This window comes from Artemia franciscana, chromosome 15 (genome assembly GCF_032884065.1).
Source record: "Artemia franciscana chromosome 15, ASM3288406v1, whole genome shotgun sequence".
Classification (NCBI taxonomy): domain Eukaryota; kingdom Metazoa; phylum Arthropoda; class Branchiopoda; order Anostraca; family Artemiidae; genus Artemia; species Artemia franciscana.
Genome location: NC_088877.1, coordinates 40,805,021 through 40,829,475, shown reverse-complemented (window position 1 = coordinate 40,829,475; position 24,455 = coordinate 40,805,021). Strand labels below are relative to the sequence as shown.

The 24,455-nt window shown below is 36.1% G+C and overlaps 1 protein-coding gene across 1 annotated transcript in view; it reads left to right on the top strand.

Moving 5' to 3' along the window:
• Window positions 1–24,455, top strand: part of LOC136036477 (delta-sarcoglycan-like) — an 89,540-nt gene that overhangs the window by 19,915 nt on the left and 45,170 nt on the right. Inside the window, exons 2-3 of the mRNA XM_065718738.1 lie at window positions 454–687; window positions 14,132–14,321. Of these exons, the coding sequence (XP_065574810.1) occupies window positions 454–687; window positions 14,132–14,321 (424 nt within the window). The remainder of the gene's footprint in view (window positions 1–453; window positions 688–14,131; window positions 14,322–24,455) is intronic.

Sequence of the window (24,455 nt, the reverse complement as noted above, 5' to 3'; positions counted from 1 at the left end):
TAAAATGTTTCATCCCTATCGTGAATTATTATATTTTCATGAGTAGTAGCAGTAGTAATAGTTAGAAGCACCAGCAACATAGTATCATCAGTATTAGCAGCAGAAGTAGTATACTCATATTTTTCTGGCAATTTTAACATCTCCTCATCATACCCTAGAAGTTTAAGTTCAATGCTCTTACTCGTTTCAAAGATCCTGCTGATACGCCCTTTTGACAATCTGTATGTACATAACGAATTTAATTCAAACTCTCCCACAATATTTTAGAAGGTTTTGTTTACCTTAATTAACTCAGCCTTAAAAAGTAGTCCTTCAAAAATATTAGGATTCTATGATTTTTCTCATAGTTTCCTCTGTGTATTCTGCGAGTAAAAGAAAAACTGATGCTGGAATTCTGACTTCTAAGACATAGCCTCCTCTTTTTATACAAGTTGAAAGTAAAATTACTTTTAGATGGTGGCTGAAGAATCATCAAGTTGTGAACCTAGTGCCAAATGGAAAGAAAATTTAAAAAGAGCGATTCACACAACAAAAGCTTCTGAGGATGTTCCACCTCCGAATGTTGTGTGGAATTTTGGAACATGGAGAAGAAAAGCACTTTATGGAATTATAACAATCCTGGTTATATTTACAACAATCAATTTATCTCTTACCTTATGGATGATGCGGTCTATGCGATTCTCGCTGGTGAGTTTCTTTTTTTTTTTTAATGTGTTATACTTCTAAGATCTGTAAGAAGGAATGCTTAGTCGTCTTGTAGATATATACAAGACGACTATCTTACAATTATACTATAAACAAATAATAATATTTTTCTACCAAAAAATAGTAAATACCTTGCAAGTACACAAGTAATTAGCTTCTACATAGATGTTTAGAGGGATATTATATCTTGAAAATGATGAGCCATAGGTTAATGACAATACTGATAATGCAGTTTCTCTGTTTTGAAACAGTTTGCGGTAAAAAACTGTACGTAAGGAGTGACACGGTTCAATAGTAACCGAAATTCTAAAAAAAGGAATTTTGATACCAATAAATAAATGAAAAGATTCGGCTTATTATACTGATTAATTTTTAAGACTTTTTCCACACAACATGTTTTTCAAAGAAGAGTAAAGAGCTCCATTAAGCTAAACTGAGCATAACTGTAAAACTACCAAAAAACCAGACCAATAAATTCATAAAATTCAAAACGAACAGAAATTACAATAACTAACCGAGTCAAACTCAAAACGAGCAAACATTAACATGAGTAGGGCTAGTAACCCTCATGTCTTCTTAAGACCAGAACATAAGTTGCACTCTACTAAAAACTAACAATATGTTTTAAGCTTTCTTACTTTTTTTATATAATGTTTTCACTTTCATTAGTAAAAAAATCAAAACCTTAAGGAAGAAATGTCAGCATATGTCAAATACACTGATAATCCACATTCATTTGTTTTTGGTTTGTTTTCTTTTTCATTGAAACGCAAATTATGTTCTAGTCTTGAGAAGGAATTGAGGGTTATTACCCTACTCGTGTTAATTTTTGCTCGTTTTGAGTTTGACTCTGTTATTTAATGGAATTTAAGTTCGTTTTTAGTTTCATTTATCTATTGATAGTGATTTGTGATAGTTTTACTCTTGTAAGATTGACTTCCAAATGGAGTGTTTTGCGGAAACAGTTTTTTTTTTAATTAATTTCTGTACGTCTTTTATAGACGTAGTCTTTTTCATACAAAAAAAAATATATCTTTTCAGTTTTTTCTCTGCAAGAATTAATAGTTTTGGTTGCGACTTGTATGTTGGAGAAGGTTTTTCAACAATTTTTAATCCTGACCCAGATAGCATTGTTTAACTTAAAGTTATATCTCCTCATGTTTAGCTGAAAAAATAAAAGTTAATATCATTGTTAAAAAAAATCTATTATAAGCCTATTATCTATTATAAAGTATATAAAGTCTCTTATAAAAAAGGTCTATTAACTTTATCCTGAAAATTTCATTCACCTGAAAAATCAAACTTAAGGCCATTCCCAAAAGATTCTATCTATACTCTTTGATAACCTGGATACACTTACACTCTTTTTATTTATTTAAATTGTAAGCCGATCCTGCCGATCCATATTTTATACGATCATCCGTTCCATAAAAACCTTATATGCCTCGGGGCATATATTATAACCATTGCCCATGGGCCCTGGGGATTGTGTCCACCCTAAGAATATTATTTTATAGTTTTTGGACAATTGGTAACAAAATGGCTATCTAAAAATTTTAGTTGAATGCGTTTTGGGAAAAAGAGGATGTCAGGGAGGGATGAGGGTTTAGTATCTTTCATAATGTTTAACTCTTAATAGAGAACTAGGAATATATAATTCCAATCAAATTAGCCTCTTCTAAAGTTAGCACGACCACCCCTTCCGTAAAAAAACTTATATGCCCCTAGGGCATAACTTACAGCCCTTATCTCCAGACTCTGGGGAATTCTGTCAACAACAAATTTCCCTTTAGGACTATTTTTAACAAATGGCTATCAAAAATTTTTGTCAAATGCATTTTTTGAAAATAGATGTAGGGGGAGGGGTGGTGGCGATCACTATGACTATTAAAAATGACACTAGAGCATCTGATTTCCACACCAATGAGCCCCTTCTGGAGTTTATAAGACAACCCTTTCCATAAGGAACTTAAGCGCCTTTGGGGAATAATTTATATTCCTTTTGCTGAGGCCTATGGGGGGGGGGCTTGTCATCCTTGACGACATAATTTCTAGATCTCTAAAATACGCTAAACAAAATTTCTATCTAAAAATTTTGATTAGGTATGTTTTAAAATTTGATGGGCATGGGGCAAGGGGGGTTTTTCGCCCTACAATCACTTTTGACTATTAAAAAGGGCATTAGCCCTTTCAATTTCCAATCGAATGAGCTTTTTTCGAAATTTCTCCGAAAAAAGTGGTCATATCAAAATTTCTGTTCGATGCATTTCGGGAAAATAAGAGGTGTGTGTGTGTATTTGTGGGGTCATCCGCCCTCTGATTGCTTAAACCTTAAACAGGGGACTAAAACTTCTGATTACCAATCCAATAGCCCCCTTCGAAGTTTATACGACCACGCTTTCTATAAAAAATGTATGTGCCCCCAGGGCATGAATTACAACCCTTGCGGTGAGGGCAGTGGGGGCTGTGTGTTATCCACAGTAACATAATTTTCAGACCCTTTTACTACGCTGACCAAAACGGCTATCTAATAATATTGATTGGATGTATTTGGGGAAATGGTGGGAGTGAAAGAGGGGTTTGTTGCTCTCCAATCAAATTTGACTGTTAAAAAGGGTGCTAGCTCTTTTGATTTCCAATTAAATGAGCCCTTTTTGAAATTTCTATGACAGCTACTTCGGTACAAAATGCCCTGGTCTAGGTAAAACCAGGCCAAAAAATAATATTCCATTGTGCCCACATCGCTGTTTACTTAGGCAGCGCTATGGCGCTGCCTAAGATTCGAAATATTTAAGATTCATTGAGCTTAGTGTTACCCATTAAAGGCTGCCAGCCTTAGAAAAAGTTACCTGATTTTTGAAAAAGGGGGAAACACATCCCTAAAGTCAAAAAATGCTAATGAAAATAATTTTTTTTTATATTTTGTCAGAAGAATGATCACAGATACGTGTTTATTTATGTTTTTTTCCCCAGGAGTGATTGTATCAAGCCAATGGTCCCAGATATATCGAGAGAGGGCTTAATTTAATGTGGATTAAAAGTTTTGGTGCCATTTAAACTAACCAAAAAGATTTGGGGGGGGGGCAACTAGCCCCCTTCCAACGCTCCTTTTTTCCTTAAGTTCTTCCGATCAAAATTTAACATAGCCATTGGGTTCAGCATTGTTGAAAAGTCCCGAAACCATACCTTAGGAGATAACATGACCCCCCTGCCCCTAGGTATATGGCTTAAGTTATAAAATTTTTGCATTGCTTACCTATAATATTTGTGCACGGAAAGTGGATTTTCGCAGTGATCAGAAAAATAATTAGAACTTAGTCTTTTTCAAATGAAAGTATGCTAAGAAGAATTTTTCAGGCTGACATTTCTGCAAGAAATTTTACAGTTGGACTGTTAGCAAGGACTAAATTACCCGAAAGAGATTTTTATGGGGGAGTGTATTTTATGTGGGAGGGACCTTCCACGGAGGACCTTCCCTTGAGAGGAGGGAGATTTCCCGGCAATATTTGAAAAACAATGAAAAATTAAATAAAAAAACAAGCATTTTAACTGAAAATAAGGAGCAAAATGGAAACTTAGAACGAATAGAAATCAGTTCTATATGAAGGGATTACCCCCTCCTTAATACTTTGCTCTTTACGCTAAAGTTTGACCGTTTGTCCCAATTTTTTAAGAACTACTCATTAAACACTCGTTTAATCAGAATAGGAAGCTTTTTTAAAAGTGCCAAAACTTAAGGGTTAAAAGTAAGGTATTGCGAAGCGGACAACCCCTTCATGTACGGAATAACCTTATTTCTTAAGAGTTTTAATGTTGTTCCTTACTAAAAAGCTGTTGTTTTTTATTTAATCCTATTAAGAATCTACGTCGCACAATAATTTCCTTGTGACACTTCGACTGCTGTTTGCTTTGTAATTATTGTTTTGGACTTCGTCTATTCTCTAGGTTACACTGTGAATTGTTTGGTAGATAAACTTCATTTTATTTTTAATTCTATTCATCTATTTTAAAAAATTTGAGATTAGAGAGAGAGAGAGAGAGAGAGAGAGAGAGGGGGGGGGGGGAAGAGAGACTGAAAGAGAGATGGAGTGCGCTCTACCTACCTTTTGCTCTCTCTTCCGCTCTCTCTCCCTCTCTCTCTCTCTCTCTCTATCAGATTTATTCTCTCTTTATCCCTCTCTCTCTCACTGTTACATTCATCCACAGTTATATCTTAAGATAATCTTCGCAAAGTTAGCAAGAAATTCACTAGGACAAAACTAACCCCCACCTTGTCAAAACTATAAAACGCTCATCACATAGGGGAATCTCCAGAGCTAAATTATGTGGAAGATTGAAGCTAAGGGAAAGTCAAATCCCTGGACCCAAGGGGATCAAAAGGATAAAGACTAATATTTCATTACACAGAGGTTTTCTTGATTTTCACATCATTCACCATTTCTGATGGCCATAAGAGAAGAAATAGGAGATTATCCCGGTAATGACACAAGTGTCTTTCTGAATCAGAAAGAGGAAAGAAGTTGCTCCTTGTGAATTAATAAAATGACGGTCCAATAAAATAATTGTTGGAAGAGAGAGAAAAGAGACGCTTGCAAACGATCCTTAAGTCATTGGTATTTGATAAGGACTCTGTAAACAGCGAAGTCGTTAGAATTCTGGACAACGGACATTGTAATGTTAAACGGTGTACACTGTTCACCAGAATATCCGACCGCGCGGTATGGTTAAGGGTTAACCATTAATTTGTTGGGTTTTGAGCCGTTGTGATATTTATAACCAGGTTTACCGTAATCTAACCTAAACTAACATAATCTAACCTTACCTAACTTTAACTTTTACCATCATATCTTGCATATTACTGAAAAAGCTGACTCACAAAGCTAATTGAAATAACGCCGAGAAAAAGCCATTTCAAATATTCAACGGTGAATATCGACATTAACAATATTTCGGACATTTACGGTAACATACCAAACAGTTCGTGGTAACGAACTGTAGTAAGGAGCGACCCGGCTCGATAGTAACCAAAACTCTAAAAAATGGAATTTTGATACCAATAGCTACATCAAAAGAATCGCATTTTAATGCTGATTTTAAATATATAAGTTTCATCAAGTTTGGTCTTACCTATCAAAAGTTCAGAGCCTAAGAAAATTTGCCTTATTTTAGAAAATAGGGGGAAACACCCCCTAAAATTATATTTAATAGATGAATAATATTAGAAGTAGACACTTAATTTAAGCCACATTTAAGTGAGCTGATACACTTACTGTTTGACAAAACAGCTTACAGTGATATTTAACTAAGCATCAGCCATATTCGAGGAGGGGTGCTGAGTTATTGTTTAGGGGAGGCCTGAAATTGATCTGTCATCTAACTCCAGTTAGGCCAAACCTGAATATGGATGAGGTGGATTGAGAGCTCCTCTTTTATTGCAGAAAACAAGTTTTTTTTAGCATAAAAAATTACATTTATGCGTTACTTGACACAAAACTTGAGAAATGCCGAGGGGTTCTTGGGCACAGACAGGGAACACCACGTGAGCAAGGACACAAGTATTACCATAAAATTTGTTAATTCGATGTTTAAATGAAAATATTGGGTTTCATCTTTATTTTTGCAAATTAAACACGACTCACGCTAATAGCAATAGCAACTCTAAAAAATTCATTTTTTGTATCAATTTCTACAAAAAAATAAATTAGGTTTATGGTGGTTCGAGATATATAAAATTCATCAAGTTCAAAGCTACCCAACATAAGTTATGAGTTTGAGAAAATTTACCCTAATTTCATAAAAAGAGCAAAACCCCCCTAAAAGCGTGAGATTTTCTAAATGAAAATTACAAAATCAAATTCAGCAAATTAGAAAACCTTATTTTGGAACTGAATAAATATAAATATGTCGTCACTCATATGATTTTTTTTCTGGCAAGAATCTAGTTTCCTCTTTTCTGTTTATCCTTCAAAGACGCCAAAATAACTTCATTCAATTCCAGGGTGGTTGAAGAATTCAGGCAGGAATTTTTTTCTCCTTCCTGTGTATCTTGGCAGATGCAAGAATAATACTTCTTGATTGTAGGGTTAAAAATTAGCAATTTCAAATACATTAAGTAATTGAGGCGTGAATTCAATGCCTCCTCCCTGTTTATCTTTCACAGACTCATACAAGCTGAAATAACGCGTTCCTTCATTCCATTGTAATTTTGCTTTGTCTTTGAACCGCGGATTTTATTGTGCAATATTTACGTTTACAATTCAATGTGATTTTTGCTGTGTCTTGTTTGATGCTTTTTTCTTTACCTGTTCAGAGTAACTTCCCACCTTTTGTGATTTTGCACGCGTCATAGATACTAAAAAAGACAAGATCCCTGCTGGGGGTAAATCAATAAATTTTTGTTCTTTAAATGTATATAAATTTTACATCACTTAAAAGAATTTTTTTCCAAAATTAAGGCTCTAAACAAATTTTTCTAGTTTGCAACGTTTCTAGATCACATTTTCCCTGGAATATATATATATATATATATATATATATATATATATATATATATATATATATATATATATATATATATATATATCAAACAGTTCGTGGTAACGAACTGTAGTAAGGAGCGACCCGGCTCAATAGTAAACGAAACTCTAAAAAACGGAATTTCGATACTAAAAGATATATGAAAAGAATCGGATTTTTATGCTGATTTTAAATATACAAGTTTCATCAAATTTAGTCTTTGTCATAAAAAGTTACGAGCCTGAGAAAATTTGTGTTATTTTGGGAAATAGGGGGTAACACCCCCTAAAACTCATAGGATCTTAACGAAAATTACACCATCGCATTCAGCGTATCAGAGAACCCTATCGAAAAAATTCCAAGGTCCAATCTACAAAAATGTGGAATTTCGTATTTTTTGCCAGAAGACAAATCACGGGTGCGTGTTTATTTATTTTTTTTTTTTTTCCCAGCTGTCATCGTATCGACCAAGTGATCCTAGAGTTTTGCAAGAGGGCTCATTCTAACGGAAATGAAAAGTTTTAGTGCCCCTTTTAAGTGACCAAAAAAATTGGAGGGCACCTAGGCCCCCTCCCACGCTCATTTTTTTCCAAAGCCAACGGATCAAAATTTTGAGATAGCCATTTTGTTCTGGATAGTCGAAAACCATAATAACTATGTCTTTGGGGACGACTTACCCCCCACAGTCCCTGGGGGAGGGGCTGCAAGTTACAAACTTTGACCAATGTTTACATACAGTAATGGTTACTGGGAAGTGTACTGATGTTATCAGGGGGATTTTTTTGGTTTGGGTGTGGGGTTCAGGGGAGGGGGCTATATGGGAGGATCTTTCCTTGGAGGAGTATTTCATGGGGGAAGAGAAATTCAATGAAAAGGGCGCAGGACTTTCTAGCATTACTATAAAAAAAACAATGAAAATATAAACATGAAAAAGTTTTTTCAATTGAAAGTAAGGAGAAGCATCAAAACTTAAAACGAACAGAAATTATTACGCTTATGAAGGGTTCTAAAAATGCTTTAGCATAAAGAGCGAGGTATTTAGGAGGAGATAAATACTTCGCTCTTTATGCTAAAATTTTTTTAAATAATTCCAACTATTTATTCTACGGCCTTTCTGATTCAGGGGTCATTCTTAAAGAATTGGGATAAAACGTAACGTAAGTTACGTAAGTTATGTACGTTTGTTACGTAAACTAATTCTTAAGTTACGTTTTTTTTACTAATAAAAACGTTCGTTAAAAATTAAAAGATCTAGTTGCCTTTTTGAGTAACCGAAAAATTGGAAGGCAACTAGACCTCCTTCCCCACCCCTTATTTCTCAAAATCGTCTGATCAAAACTAAGAGAAAGCCATTTAGCCAAAAAAAAAAATTAATATGCAAATTTTATTTTAGTAATTTATGTACGGAGAGCCAAAATCAGACATGCATTAATTCAAAAACTTTCAGAAATTAAATAAAAAAAACAAGTTTTTTTAAATGAAAGTAAGGAGCGACATTAAAACTTAAAACGAACAGAAATTACTCCGTAATTTGAAAGGGGCTTTTCCTCCTCGACACCCCGCTCCTTGCGCTAAAATTTGATTCTTTCTCGCAACTCTACTTTTTAAAACAATAAAAAACTTTAACGTAAGGAGCGGGGTGTCGAGGAGGAAAAGTCCCTTTCATATACGGAGTAATTTCTGTTCGTTTTAAGTTTTAATGTCGCTCCTTACTTTCATTTAAAAAAACTTGTTTTTTTTTTATTTTATATATATATATATATATATATTGACCCGTTCTCAAGAGAAAACTTATGCTTAAACGCTACAATGATGAACATTTCAAAGACGCTGTGGCTATTATTGGTCGCCTTGGACCACTGGATTTCTTCCTGAATATAAAATAAAAACAAGTTTTTTCAACTGAAAATAAGGAGCAACATTAAAACTTAGAACAAACAGAAATTATTACGTATATTAGAGGGTTCACCAGTCGTAAATACCTCCCTTTTTACACTAAAGTTCGAAGTTTATTCTATTTCTTTAAAAATGATCCCTCAATCACAAAGGCCATTAATTTAGAATAAATAGCTATTTTGGAAGTGCTAAAAAAACTTTAGCGTAAAGAGCGGGGTATTGACTAGAAGGTGAACCCCCACATATACGTAATAATTTCTCTTCGTTTTAAGTTTTAATGTTGCTCCTTATTTTCAGTTGAACTATTTCCTAACTATTAAAATTCCTCCATGGAAAGATCCTGCCACGTTACCCCTTTCCCTGACCCCCCCATCACCAGAAAAAATCTCCTCTGAAAACGTCTGTATACTTCCCAATAGCCAATACTATTTGTAAAGAATGGGCAGGATTCATAACTTGCAGTCCTTCTCCTGGAACTGTGGGGGATTAAGTCATCCTCAAAGACATAGTCATTAAATTTTTTGACTATGCTGAACAAAATAGCTATCGCAAAATTTTAATCACATGACTATGGAAAAAATTAACGTGGGAGACGGCCTAGTTGCCCTCCAATTTTTTAATCACTTGAAAAGAGCACTAGAAACTTTAATTTCCATTTGAATGAACCCTCTCATGATATTCTAGGACCACCAAACCAATAAACAAGCATCCGTAATCTTTCTTCTGGCAAAAATTAAAAAAATTCACATTTTTGCAGTTAGGAGCCTGAAACCTTTAGAGTAGGGTTTTCTGATACGCTGAATCTGGAGGTGTTATTTTCATTAAGATTTTATAAATCTTAGGGGATACTTCTCCTTTTTTTCGAAAATAAGGCAAATTTTACCTGACTCGTAACTTTTGGTGAGTTAGACAAAACTTGATTATATATTTGATATAAGTATAAAAATCCGATTCTTTTAATGTCCTTTCTGTTGGTATCAAAATTTAATTTTTTAGAGTTTCTATTTCTGTTAAGCCGGGTCACTCCTTACTCATATTTCGTTACCACAAAATGTTTGATGATTTGCAATCCTGGTTGGCCAGAAAATAAAGAAGCAGCACATGCTATATCTGATGATAATGAATTTTTCATAGAGCCGTCCACTCAAGGTCGTCCCTACCTCGTTGCTCCAACTGCGAAACAGAAAATTCAGGAAATAATCCATGATCTTGATAAAACTAGAGGTATTTGGAAAGGTGGTGGCATCTGTTTATTCGGTTTTCCACCTATGTGGAATGAGGCTGAAATTCAGCAACTACAGCTTGCTGGTTACTATTTAGTCACAATATCTAAAGAAACAGTCAGGTTGTCCAACGCTTGATTATGAACAACCTGTTCATTGAGTACAATGAACAATACCAAATGCAAGATATCAGCGCAGCCCAAGAAGATTTAATAGATACTCGACAATAACACTCCATGTTGGAAGTGTATTTTCGACATAGCAAGACGCTGAAACAACTGAAAACAAACAAGAAATGTCTTTCTTGTTGGGAAAAGCTCGAAAACTTTGAATTGAATGAAGAAACGAGTACATGGGAACCCCGAATCAGTCCATTGCATGTCATTGGTCGATTCCACAACGTAAATTATGTAGCTCGTCCCAAATGCTTTGGTTTTCGAGCATTTCTCTATCAAGTGAAGGATGAAACCAGTTTTGAAGATCTTCTTGCAGTAATTCACATGAAAACAAGCATGCCTAGTTCATGGCTTCGCATTTGAAGATAAAGAGTGGATAGATGGTCTGGAAGAATCGCCACTATCCAAACTTTCTTCTGTAATGGGAATACTCTTAGGTTTTTGTTTGCGGATATCCTACAAATCCAAATGGTCTTCGGGAAAGATGAAAAATCAGTTGGCAAAGGAACTATATTCAGTAAGCACGACTGAGGAAGTATTTGGAGATTGTCTGGCAAATTAAATCTCGATTAAATGAAGGAACGTGTTATTTTATCTTCGCTCAATAAATTAGTTAGTAAAATAGATGCAAAAATTGTCGATCACCTTCAAGGACAACACAAAATTTAAGTTTATATTCAATGAAGGGTAAACAGGAGGGAGGTAGTCAATTTATTCAGGAATGTCTCAATTCAATGGAGACTGCGGAATTGTCACGAAATGGCTTAAAATTAATAAAAAAACGATAATTATGCTTCCTTTACATCTACCCCTCTTTTACATCTATTTTACGGCTCATGGCAAGTTAGAAAATTCTGGACATAAAATGCACTTTTTGCGGTATCTGGTACACCCCTATGTCTCTTAAGGAATGAATGCCCCAACATGCAGCATTACTACCTCTGAAGCTAGGAAGATCAATGCATAGTTTCAGGTAATTTTAAATTAAGAGATATCTCACAATTTTAGCTTTATGCCAATTATTTTTCTACGCTACTTTGACGTGGCATAATGTTTTTTGCTGCTTAAAAGGACAATAGAATTTCTTAATTTCCGTTCAAATGAGTTGCCTCTGAATTTTCTATGACTATTGGTTCGACACTTAATGCTAACCTTAAAATTGCCTTAGTTTTCACTTGAAAGTCATAAGGGGAATCTGCACATGTTTTGCGACATGTTTTGCGACATTTGCGACAAGCATTGATGCTTACCGCTATTCGTAACAATAAATAAATAAATAAATGTTGACGTAACCGGTGGTGATGATAGTTCGACTTTGGTATCTGGAGTCTTGTTAAATATCTCACCCGCATTATTACTTAATAGTTTTAGCAGTTTCCCTGTTTTCGGAATGGTTGTTACTTCTGCACTACTATCTCTGCTGGAAGTGGCCAAAGTGTCCTATCATAAATTTCATCAATATTAAACTGCAAGAAATACTAAAGTCACTCAAATTTCACTAATTGGCAAAACTATTAAACTAGTTACGGCGGTTTGGGGGGGGGGAGGATACTGTTAATATTCCATGATTGCCAACTCCATTTTGGCATGGCTGCCTAACATTTCATTTTTTTATTCATGATTTTCTCTTCCTTATACTAGTCCTACTTCTCCACCTCAATTCCTTCTCCTCATTCTACTGACAAGCAGTTTTATTTTTAGACACTTTTTTTTTGTTTAATAGCTCCTAAATATTATGCATCATTTCAGCTGGAATGATTTTTAATAATTGCCCATTTGTTTTGGTAAATGAGAAAGAAAAAATGGAAGAGGTAGGGTCTTGTCTGGGAGATAGCTACATATTATGGGAACACTCGTTGCGGTCATTAGCTTAATGTTGTTCATACCATACCCTTATTTCTAGTGTTTAAGCAGAAGCTATTTAGCACAACGTTAATCGGAACACTAGTAGCTTTAAAATTCAAAATTCTACTTTTCTCTCTCTTTTTCTTGCTGAGGAATTTTCTGGATGTCATTCTCAAAATTTGAGATTAAGTCAGCCTTAGAGAACACCACTTCTTCTACAAAGACCTCCTTGAACTGGTCCGTCATTTCACTTTGTGTTCTTTTTTCTTCAATCTCTTTTTGAACATTTCAATTTCATTATGTAGGTTTTTCACTCTAATTTTTTATTCAGATTTCAATTCTTCTACACATGTCTTAGAAAATTAATCAACAAACTGCTTTGCTGAATCTTTTATTGATTCATGACATGGAATATTATTCTTTATTTTTCAAGCTCTTCGCTTAAGATTTTTTTGATAGCTCTTAAATTGAGTGATATTTCAATTTTTTATATATTGGGAAAAAACCATCTAGAACCAAGCCAACGAAAATTTTTGGAAATAGCCTATACTAAGGTTCTGACATCTTTAAACAGTCGATACACAGCCATTTAGCACAAACATCACAAACTGTTGCTGTTGAGTCGTCGCTAAGCTCAATTGTACAAAGGCAAAACCTATTGTCATTTCTTTGGACTTCAATAACGCTTTGATATCTTTGTATAACTTGCCATGTTCAAAACTACCCTGAAAAAAAAACAACAACAAACAAACAAGCATCTGTGATTTTCCTTTCCGAAAAAAATTGTAAATTTATCATATTTGTATATAGGAGCTTGAAATCTGTACAACAGGGTTCTCTCATGCTGAATGTGATGGGGTAATTTTCACTAATACCATTTGTCCTTATTTATTCTCTTTATTGATTCTTTATTGATCTTTATTTATTCTCTATTATTTTCTCGTTTTTGAAAAAAAAACTTTCCAGTTTTTTATCAGGCTTGCAGCTTTTAATGTGTAGCCTTAAACTAGATTTTTTTTTCCTTCAACGTGATTTTGTATATTTTGAGTAACAATAAAACCTAATTTTTCAATGTAGTTATTGTTATCAAGACTCCTTTTTTGAGTGTTTCAGTTACTGGTAGACCTTATCGCTTTATGCCGACAGTTTGTTACCTCGAAAACTTTAAAATCATTTTTAATTTCACCGAATATTACGAAGTGAGGAATGTTCACAAAATTAAAAGCGGAAAAATAAGTATATATGATAAGATAATACAGGCTTGAAAACAAGAATATACTTCTGTGGATTTACAACATTTCTTATAGGCTGGGGTAAGTACACAACAGTACATGCCTATAAGATAGTATAGGAAAATCGTACAACATTGAAAATTGAATGGGAGTTTCTAAGGCCCTCCAGGGTTTAAACGTACTTGAACAGTCTTCCTTTGGAGTTAAGCAAAAATATGCCAAAAAAAAAAAACTTTGAAAAAGTTTAGATATAAATAAAAGTAGAATATCCAATTGCCACTTGTGACGGGCAAATTTTTGTCTGCTTTGATATTATCGTAATATACAAGTAAATGTGGTGACTTTTAAAACGGAGGTGTATTTGGAGCAATAAATTTCAGCCAAAAACTTCGTATTTGTGCTATTTTTGGATAGATATGACACTTGTTTTATTTTTTGATAGATGTGTGCTATTATTTGATAAATGTGACATCAAATGACCTCTAACTTGAAAAACGAAACCTCAGTAACATTTTTCTTAGTTAATACTTTATTTCAGGATGGAATAGGTGATCTAAGAATATTTCAAGGTGGAATGCATTTAAAGGGAGATGCAGCATTCTTGAATGGGTTAAGGACAAGTAAACTCACATCCCCAAGAAAGAAGTCAATTAGGATTGAATCAGGTCAAAACTTTACAGTTGCAACCCGAGACTCCAACGGCAGGGTTATCAACGAGATGAACTTGGGTACATTTAAAAAATTTTTCTTAAAGAAATTATCTAATAAATAAAGCAAAATTCAAAAATTTTAGAAGGAGGAAAATATGGTCAAAAATTAAGAAAAGATTTCAAAATTCCCATTTTCGAGCACTGAAGTCAAAATAGATGAGTTAAGGGCCTCTATCATGGCTGAGAAGAACAAGTATGGAGAAAAAAAGATGATAGGTTTGAATACTTTACGAGAAAATTGAAACCGGTGAAAAAACTTCGACAAAATAGAAAAAAAGATATAGCTAATAGAAATGTATTTTGAAAAAATTAAATCATGCGAACAAAAATTTGGAGATCTGGGCTTACACTCCACAAACTAACAAACGGGGAAACCTTTGGGATAACCTAGAATAGTTTGGACAAGTAGCACGAATCTGGGTTTGTTAAAATTCCCTAAGGCAGTGGTTCCCAACCGGTGGTACGCGTACCCCAGGGGGTACGCGAAACCCTCGCAGGGGGTACGCGAAGGTCCCAAAATTAATTTAGTCTTCATCTTTAAAACTTGTTTCTGACTCAGTTCCAACATTTCCCTCAAAATCAGATAACATAACCCATTGTACGTAATTTCAGACTCATTTTCAAAACTTTCGCTTTCAGTAACCCGCTAATTTTTCTCCATAGCCGTAAGGTCTCGATGCTAATTTTTCTCCATAGCCGTAAGGTCTCGATTTAAACTCAGCGAGTTCAGTATCTTGTCATCTGTTGAAACACGAAGTTCGTGAATTGTGGTTGCAAACAAAGATGGATAGATTCCTGATCAGGAATAACAAGAAGCCGAATGATGGTACCCAAAACTCTGAACCTGCACCTAAGAAGAAGAAATATGACGAATCATCGGTCAAAGTGCGTCGATATTTGTCAGAATACCTAGGGTTCGGATTTAGTGCGACAAAGTCTGATCCAGTGAATGCACAGTGCGTTCTTTGTGGTCAAGTCCTGGCCAACAGTTCCATGAAACCTGCGCATATGAACCGGCATCTCAGTACTGTGCACCCTTCTCATGTCGGTAAGCCCATAGAGTTTTTCAAGCGTAAACAAGAAGCATTCGCTAGTAACTGTTTGTAAATTGCAAAAGTGGCATCAGTTTCTTCAAAGGCTCTCCGGGCTTCGTATGCTGTTTCATATTTAGTTGCGAAACAGAAAAAACCGCACACCATCGCCGAATGTCTGATATTACCAGCACAAGTGAAAGTCAGTGAAATAATGTTTGACACGAAAACTGCTAATGCCCTTCAGTCTATACATGTGTCGAACAATACCATTTCAAGAAGGATAGAAGACATTGCAAGCGATATTGTCATGCAGGTTATTGAGCAAATAAAGTTGACGAAGATGTTTGCGTTACAGCTTGACGAAAGACGGGTGTGTCAGGTGAAGCCCAGGTGATTGTCTTTGTTCGATATCAAGATTGCTCTGACATAAGAGAAAATATTCTGTTTTGTCAAAACCTACAGTCAAGAACAACAGGAGAAGAACTATTCAAGGTGATTGACAAATTCTTCGCAGAAGGGGGCATCTTGTGGGACTGGTGTCTATCAGTTTGCAGTGACGGAGCTGCCGCCCTATCAGGGAAGAATAATGGGCTCATGGCCTGGATAAGGAAGAAAAATCCAAAGGTGAAGTGGTTGCACTGCATCATTCACAGGCAAGCTCTTGCATCGAAAAGGATGAACGCACATCTGCACGAGACCCTCAACGAGGCTGTAAAAGTGATCAACTTCATCAAAGCCCGACCACTGAACTCAAGAATGTTCAAGTTGCTGTGCCAAGAGATGGGTTCAGAACATCAACATTTACTTCTGCACACAGAAGTTCGCTGGTTGTCTCGTGGGAAGATTTTAAACAGACTTTTCGAGCTTCGACAAGAAGTTCATATGTTTCTTCTGGAGCAAAAATCTGCATTCAGTTCACTTTTTGAAAACCAGGACTGGGTCTGCAGGCTGGCCTATCTTGCGGTTATTTGCGACAAACTGAATGAATTGAATCTGTCAATGCAAGGTTTCCGGACGGACGAACTCTCCCTGAAATCGAAGATGTGTGCTTTCATCAAGAAATTGGAGTTCTGGCTTAAAAAGGTTCAAAGAAACAGCGTTAGTGTCTTCCCGACCCTTGACAAGTTTGCGGACGATAGTGAAATTGATAACCTCGACACAATCTGTGATTGTATTCGGGAGCATCTGACAAAGTTGCGAGATGAACTTGTGTCATATTTCCCATCGATTATGAACCAAGATAGAACGCAGGATTGGATCCAAAATCCATTTGTTGAAGACATGACCTCAAGCTCCGGTTTTAGTGACAAGCTTACAGAGAATCTGATCGAACTTGCCAGTGATCGCGCCTTAGAACTGAAATTCCAAAATGTAACTGTTTCCCAGTTTTGGCTGGAGGTGAAAGGAGAATACAAGGAACTAAGTGAAGTCGCCATGTCTGCTTTGTTACCATTCGGATCCACTTACCTTTGTGAAGTGTCATTTTCGGCAATGTCATTGATCAAAACCAAACACAAAAACAGACTGAGTGTACAAAATGACCTTATAATTCCCGTTAGTGACATCGAGCCAAGATTTGATAATATTTTAGCAAAAAAGCAGCCTAGAGTTTCTCATTGATTTTGTACGTACATTTAAGCACCGTCATATTGGACAATAAATCTCGTGTTTTTGAAAATCTGATTTTAGTTAAGAAAAAAGTAAAACAACGATTCTCAAGAAAGGGGTACGCAAACTTTTTGGGCCTTGACTAGGGGTACGCGGACCGAAAAAGGTTGGGAACCACTGCCCTAAGGTTTCCCAGATTTCCAATTTGCTTAACGTAAACCCATATTTCCTACTTTTTGTTCGCGTAATTTGGTATTTTCACGCTTTTTTGAAGTAAACATGTTTTCTAATCAATTACCAATTCTGGTCCTAAAATTTCAAGAATTTTCAATTTTAGTCGAAGTTTCATATCTGTTTTTCATTTTTATATTTTGTCCTTATAGTCAGAGCGCCAGATTCTGTATCGTGCACCCACCCATGCCGGAAGGTACAAAAATGCTGAGGAGGGATCCTAGGGTAGTCGACCATGCTGAAAACGAATATCGTAGGGCGCATGTTCGCCGTTGGGGCGTTTCTGAGATATAGGCCAAAAACGCCAAATTTAGCCTATAACTAAGTGTGACGATTCAGGATTTTTTTTGCGACTTATTGGCATGAGGAATCTGGCGTAATGTTATATCGATCGAAAGAAGAGATCTAGATCTACAAGAATATGATTTTTAAATTGAAAAAAAAAACACTATTTTTTCTCTATTTACTGCAGTTTCAAAATAAGTGCTGTAAAATTCAACAAATATCTCAAAGAAAAGCTAAAAACTCGAAATTTCTTCAAGGTAACAATAATTTTTTTTCATATTCGAAAAGAAAGTGCATTCAATTCCTACAATTTGAGCTAAAAACATATAAACTATTTTTATTTTTAAAAGGTTTGCGATTTTTTTTTGTAGTGTCACTGAAATGATCATTAGCCGTATCGTGAAAAGGGACATAGGCTAATATTTTTTTTTTCTTCAAAGGGTAGGAATACTTCAAACTTCCTAACTGTTTAAGATTTTTAACTTTTACTTAAAAATAAAAATAGGTTTAAAAAATGTTGACTAAAAAGTTTTTTTTTTTTATTATAGAATGGACGAATATGTTTTCTGGTGTACTAAGGCGTCTGCAATTACCTTTTTGGGACCTGATTTACCAGTAATACGACTGAGCTATTTACTACATAAAAGAATTCTGCTTCACAGATGGATTCAGTCGGCGCATTGGAGTTGTCTTACTCGGCCTGCCCGTAAAATTGGGTAATAGTAACTGATTAGAGACCTGTTGTAATTAAAAGTAAAAGGTATCAAATAAAATTTTCACAAATATTCCTTATTTTCTTCTTCCGAGAATTCAGATGGGGCAAGGTCAGACTCCCTGCATGCCCTCCTCGTTCCGCGGCAGAAGCATAAGCTGCAGCATCCTTTCATTTTTGAGCAGCTACAGTCTTTCCTGCATCTTCCACTTTTGCATCTGCAGTAAGATTCCAGGCTTGATGCTTCTTTACAGTTTGACACGACCACATCTACTCCCCCTTCAGCCATCCAAGGAGAAGTGGATCTGGAATGCTCGGTCGAGCCTGTACTGACGACAAGATTATCCATGTAGCGAATATGGCTCTTCGTATGCATGGTTCGAAGGTGTTGTCAGAAGGTGGAAGTCTTTTCACATCTTGTTTCTGGCACCGAATGTAAGCCCTTACACTGGCCAGTGAATTGAATCCGGCCTGTTTACCGTATTGTTTACAATGACCAGGAATTTTGATAGGTCGTAAAATTCTCTAAACGCGTCGACTGAAAGCTTCCCTTCCGTATCCTTGATCTGCTCCGTCACAGACACCATTTTTTAGGCAAAAGTTGGAGACACCGTGGTGTTTAAGAAAGAAGCTTTCCCGACGCCGAAGAAAAAATTCGTTGTGTCACAACCTGGCAGACAGTGCACGAACTGTAACATAATCTGTTCCTCTTTGGACAAGTGGACTCCATCCACCGGCTCGTGTACTGGGATAATGTAAGTCGGGAACTTCAAGAAAAGTTCGCTCAGTCCTTCAGCTTGAAGCTCTTCAAAAAAATGAACACAGGCTACTGCCACGTCTGTGTCGTTGGCATGCACAACGATGCTACGATGCTACTAGCGTAACGGCTAGCGTACTTGACATGTGTCATAAGGCGTTGGTCAGCCTCTTCGTGGCTGGAGGTCAAGCATTCCTCGTAGTAACAGTGTTCTGGTAAAGTTGGACAGCAGCCACGCTTGACCAGAGACACTTTGAATCTCTCCTTGAACCCACCTGAGAATAAAATGTTGAGAGCGTTCGGAAGCTGATCACTCATCTGCTCCCAGGTTTCATACAAAATTTCGAGGAGTCGGCTTTTAGACGCTGAGCTTGCAAGTACGGCATTCCATTTTACAATTGTGCTAAGAGTGGAAATCTGGAGGTTTTTCTCTTTCCCTCGTCGGAGTCAGCATGCTTATTTCAAGAAGATCAACTCTCCGGTGTCCGTGAGCTTCCCAAACAGCCCGTCATACTGATTTGGGACATTGTGGTTTCCAGGAATACCCACTGGAAGATAATTCGGCAACGATAGAAGCAATCTTTCCGAGAAGGATTTGACTGTTTCAAACCTGGCTGGCCGATATGACCTTATCTTGGAAATTAGGTCAATGATGTGTACTGTAGCTGATGTTGTTTCTTTGGATTTCACAGTGGCCGGCCAAGATGAAAGTCCTCCTTTTTATCTTAGCCAGTTCAACAGCACAGCTTTGTTCCCCGCCCTCTTTTTTCAGCCAGAGGATGTCTTGGTTGATTGTTGCGGAAGATGTTCAAAAATGGATGGAGGGATAAGAAGAATCTCTTTTGTGAGGATCTTTGCAACGGCTTTCTCCTTTTCTTCGCCGTAGCTCAACTGAGCAGTAATGATTCTCTTCAAGGCTGTTACGTCAGAGCTCAAGAGATCGCTTTTAGGTACACCATTCACTTTCTGAGTTTTTTTCTCTGAAGGGAAAGTTCGGAGTATAACCTTTTTCACATTGTCTTTCCTGTTGCACAGAAAGTCCTCAACCACCTCTTTCCTTTTGTGGCTAAGCAAGTAATATCAGAAACAATCTTCTCATCGTCCACGACTTCTGACGTCACAATATTCACTAGGTCGAAGTCTACTCTGCTGAACGGATTGCCACAAGTAGTGAAAATGTCTTGAACTCTATCTCGTGAAAGTTGTAATCGCGTCGTCGTCGACTGATTGTCTTCGTGATATTTCAATGTCTCTGTGGATACGTTGACTACTTGCAGGAGACCATTGCCGATGGTAGCGGAAATCGGTAAGGTAAGAATCCAAGCTTCAGTCTGTCTCTCATCCATTTGTTCTCCTATTATTCCGGCCATCGTCTTTGCATCCTTGTTCACTGTACATTCCAGTATCTGATTGAAACAGGTGGCCGTAAACCTGGCGTGCGTTCTCTTCACTGCGGAATATCCTTTCATGAGCCTTCTGTGTACATCAGGAAAGGTTTGTGGTAAACTTCGCATGTCATATAGGTACTGTATGAGACATCTCGTATACTGAGGATGGTCAGCCACCACCAAGTATAGCAACATACGAGCAGTTGCTGTCAAATGAGACTCCCAGTCACAGTCTCGTTCAGCATGATTGAATTGCATCGCTATTTCAAGTATTTCCAAGAACTACCGCCAGAAAGCAAACGTGGGTGACGCATTTAGAAGGGTTTCAAAGGCATTCATTATGGGAGCCAAAGTGATTAAGTATCGTTTGCCTTCTGAAGTGCAATTCGCGCGTTAGCACCGTTTGCCAATGAAGTCCTGAATAACTCAATGGCACTACCCAGCTGGTCCAGACGGGATAAGTCTTCTTGTGCTTCGGAGTAATACTCTTCCAAGGACTCCCAGTAGAGGGCTAGCAAGACCTTGTACAGTATGCAGTAGGCATTGATATCTTGGTAGTAGCCTTTCCCTTGAAATACCTTTTCGCATGTACCAGGTAGCAGCGGCTTTGCCTGCACTATAATCTCTTTGAGTCCGGAGCTGTCCATTATCTTACCAACTGCCTTGAGTTAGTTGAGCAGTAGGTGGAAGCCTCCCATCCGTAGGATTACGTTTTTGAAGTCATCCGGGTATTTACTTTTCACTCCCTGTGCTAGCTGATAAATGAAGAGATCTTGCGTGACCCCCGTATCGTCACATCCGACAGCTTTACTTATCGCCGTGAACGTTCGCAGATATTTTTCGACTGTTGCATGGTTGTTTGGTGCTTCATGAAGGAAAAGCAAGATATTAGATTAAATATTGACAAATAAATTTCAAATCACAGATGTTCCATTTGACAAGCATTTTCACTAGAACTGGAAGTTCCAATACTAAATCTGATTGATCAATATAACATGCCTTTTTATCAGTCCTTATAAATCTAAATTAGTCAGTATCACCTAGTTTCTTGTGATATTTAATTTTGTAAATTGATTTCATTAAGTCTCTTACTTCTGCAAAAAAAATTACACTCATTTTTCCAGCCAACTTTACAACACCATAAGTGCTTTTAAAAATTCTATTTCTTTAAAAATTGCTTTTTGATCTTCCAAATTTGTGTCATATTCTTCATTATCATCCATCAGCAAATCAGTATTTGCGTCAGAATCACATGTTGAATCAACCTGAAGTTTTTTTTTTATCTTGGCCTACCTGACTCACTTTTCTTTTTCATCTTCTGCTTATCAATTTCTTCTGCTTAGCTTATCAATCAACTCCCCGCTAGGTAGCAGGTTACTAAACAAAATTCATATTGTCGGGTACGCTCGCTAAAAAAGTTGCAGACCCCCCAGATATAATAACTTAAACTTTTTATTTTAGCTCAATGTGTTTGGAATTAAACGGGCTTTCTTTTTTAATGAAAAAAAAATACTTTATCTAGAAAAAATTTCGAGTTTATAGCTTTTCTGTTAGAATTTTGTTGACAAAAATCTGACTTTTTTAAACTGCAGTAAAAAGTGTACTATTTTTTATTTATTTTTACAAACAAAAATCATATTCATGTAGCCCCAAGTCTCTTCTTTCTATTGATGTAAGGGTACACTGGATTCGACCAATCTTATCTGTAAAAAAAATTAGAATCATCGAGCCCCATTATAGGTCAAATTTGGTGTTTTTGGCCTATATCTCAGAAACGCCCCAATGGCGAACATGCGCCCTACGATATTCGTTTTCAGCATGGTCGACTACCATGGGATCCACCATTATTATTTTTGTACCTTCCAGCATGGTTACTAATCGAAATAAGCGAGATACAGAATCTGGCGCTCTGACTATTAAGTTTAAAGAATTTAAAGTTTTTGTTGAGGGTTTTTCACGAGTTTCAGTTTTGTCCTAAAATTTTTTAAAGATTTCCGATTTTTATTCAAAATGTATCAAAATATTTCAAATTTGTCAAATAAAAGGTCAGTTGTCCAATTTTTTACCGAGATTTTTCGCTCTTTTGTAATTTTTGTCATAGAATTTCAAATTGCATAGTTTTCAAATGGAAAGTTTTTTATTAATTCAAGTTTTGTTGACCAGAAACATAGATTTCTTATTTTAGTCGATGAATTTCGCTGCTTTTATTTTTGTCCTAATGATTTAAAGGATTTTCAATATTTTTCTAAGTTTTTTGGCCTGTTTAAATGTTGTCCTAACCTTTTCCAGAATTTTCAATAATTGTCGAGTTTTCTCGCTTTTTTTAAATTTTGTTTACACTATTTCACTATATTTGGTTTCTATAATAGATTCTGATGTATTGATTTTAGGTTTTGCGGTTTAAGTTTTGAAGTTCTTATCTACAAAATATGGAATTTGTAAGGATTAAATAAAAAACAAGTTTTTTTAAACTGAAAATAAGGAGCGACATTAAAACTTAAAGCGAACAGAAATTGTTCCCTGTATGAAAGGGGCTGTCCAATCCTCAACGCCCTTGCTCTTTATGCGAAAGTTTTTATTGTTTTAAAAAGTAGAGCTGTGAGAAAGAGTTAAACTTTAGCGTAAAAGGCGCGACGTTGAGGATTGGACAGCCTCTCTCATATACGGAATAATTTCTGTTCGTTTTCAGTTTTAATGTCGCTCCTTAATTTCAGTTAAAAAAAAATTGATTTCTTATTCAATTTCTGAACGTTTTTGAATTAATACAGATGTTGATTTTGGGTCACCGTACTTGAACAAATAAAAGGAAATTCGCATATTAATTTTATTATTTTTTGGCTAAATGGCTTTCTCAAATTTTTGATCGGACGATTTTGAGAAAAAAGGACAGGCGGAGGAGGCCTAGTTGCCCTCCAATTTTTGTTTACTTAAAAAGACCACTAGAATCTTTATTTTATTTACGAACACTTCTATTAATAATAAATACACGTAACTTACAAATTAACTTACGTAACGAACTCGTATATTCGTATATTTTATTAAGTACGTGACGGGGTTCATCCCCTCATCAATACCTCGCTATTTACACTAAAGTTCAAATTTTGCTCTAAATCTTTAAGAATGACTCCTGAATCACAAAGGCCATTTACTTAGAATAAATAGTTCTTTTGAAATTCCTAAGAATTATTTAGCGTAAAGAGCGAGGTATTGAGGAGGAAACAAACCTCCTCATACACTATATTTCTCATATTTCTGTTCGTTTTAAGTTCTAATGTTGCTCCTTACTTTCAGTTGAAAAAACTTGTTTTATTTAATTTCGCTTTGCTTTTTAAATAATGCTTAATAATCCAGCGCCCCCTTTATTGCAATTCTCTTCATGATACATTACTGCTTGAAAAGATCCTCCCACGTAACTCCCTCCCTCCGAACTCCTCCCCCCATCACAAGAAAAAAAAACGAAAATGTCTTTATACTTCCCAATAGCCAGTACTATATGTTAACAATGGGCAAAGTTCACAGCTTTCAGCCCTTCCCCCGGGGACTGTGGGGGATGAAATCGTCCTCAAAGAAAAGGTTATTACGTGTTTCGACTATGCGGAACAAAATGGCTATCTCAATATTTTGCAAAATGAGCGTGGAAGGGGGCCTAGTTGTCCTCCAATTTTTAATCAATTAAAAAGAGCACTAGAACTTTTAATTTCCGTTAGAATGAGCCCTCTCGTGACATTCTAGGACCACTGGAACAATACGATCGCCCCTGTCGAAAAAAAAGCAAATAAACAGGCATCCGTGATCTTTCTTCTGGCAAAAATACAAAGTTGCACAATTTTTGCAGATAGGAGCTTGAAACCTCTACAGTATAGTTCACTGATACGTTGAATCTGATGGTCTGACCAAACAGTTCGTGGTAACGAACTGTAGTAAGGAGCGACCCGGCTCAATAGTAACCAAAACTCTAAAAAAATTAATTTTGATATCGATAGCTACATCAAAAGAATCGCATTTTAATGCTGATTTTAAATATATAAGTTTCATCAAGATTAGTCTTACCCATCAAAAGTTACAAGCCTGAAAAAATTTGCCTCTAGGAAATTGTAAGAAGCACCCCCTAAAAGTCATACAATATTAAAGAAAATC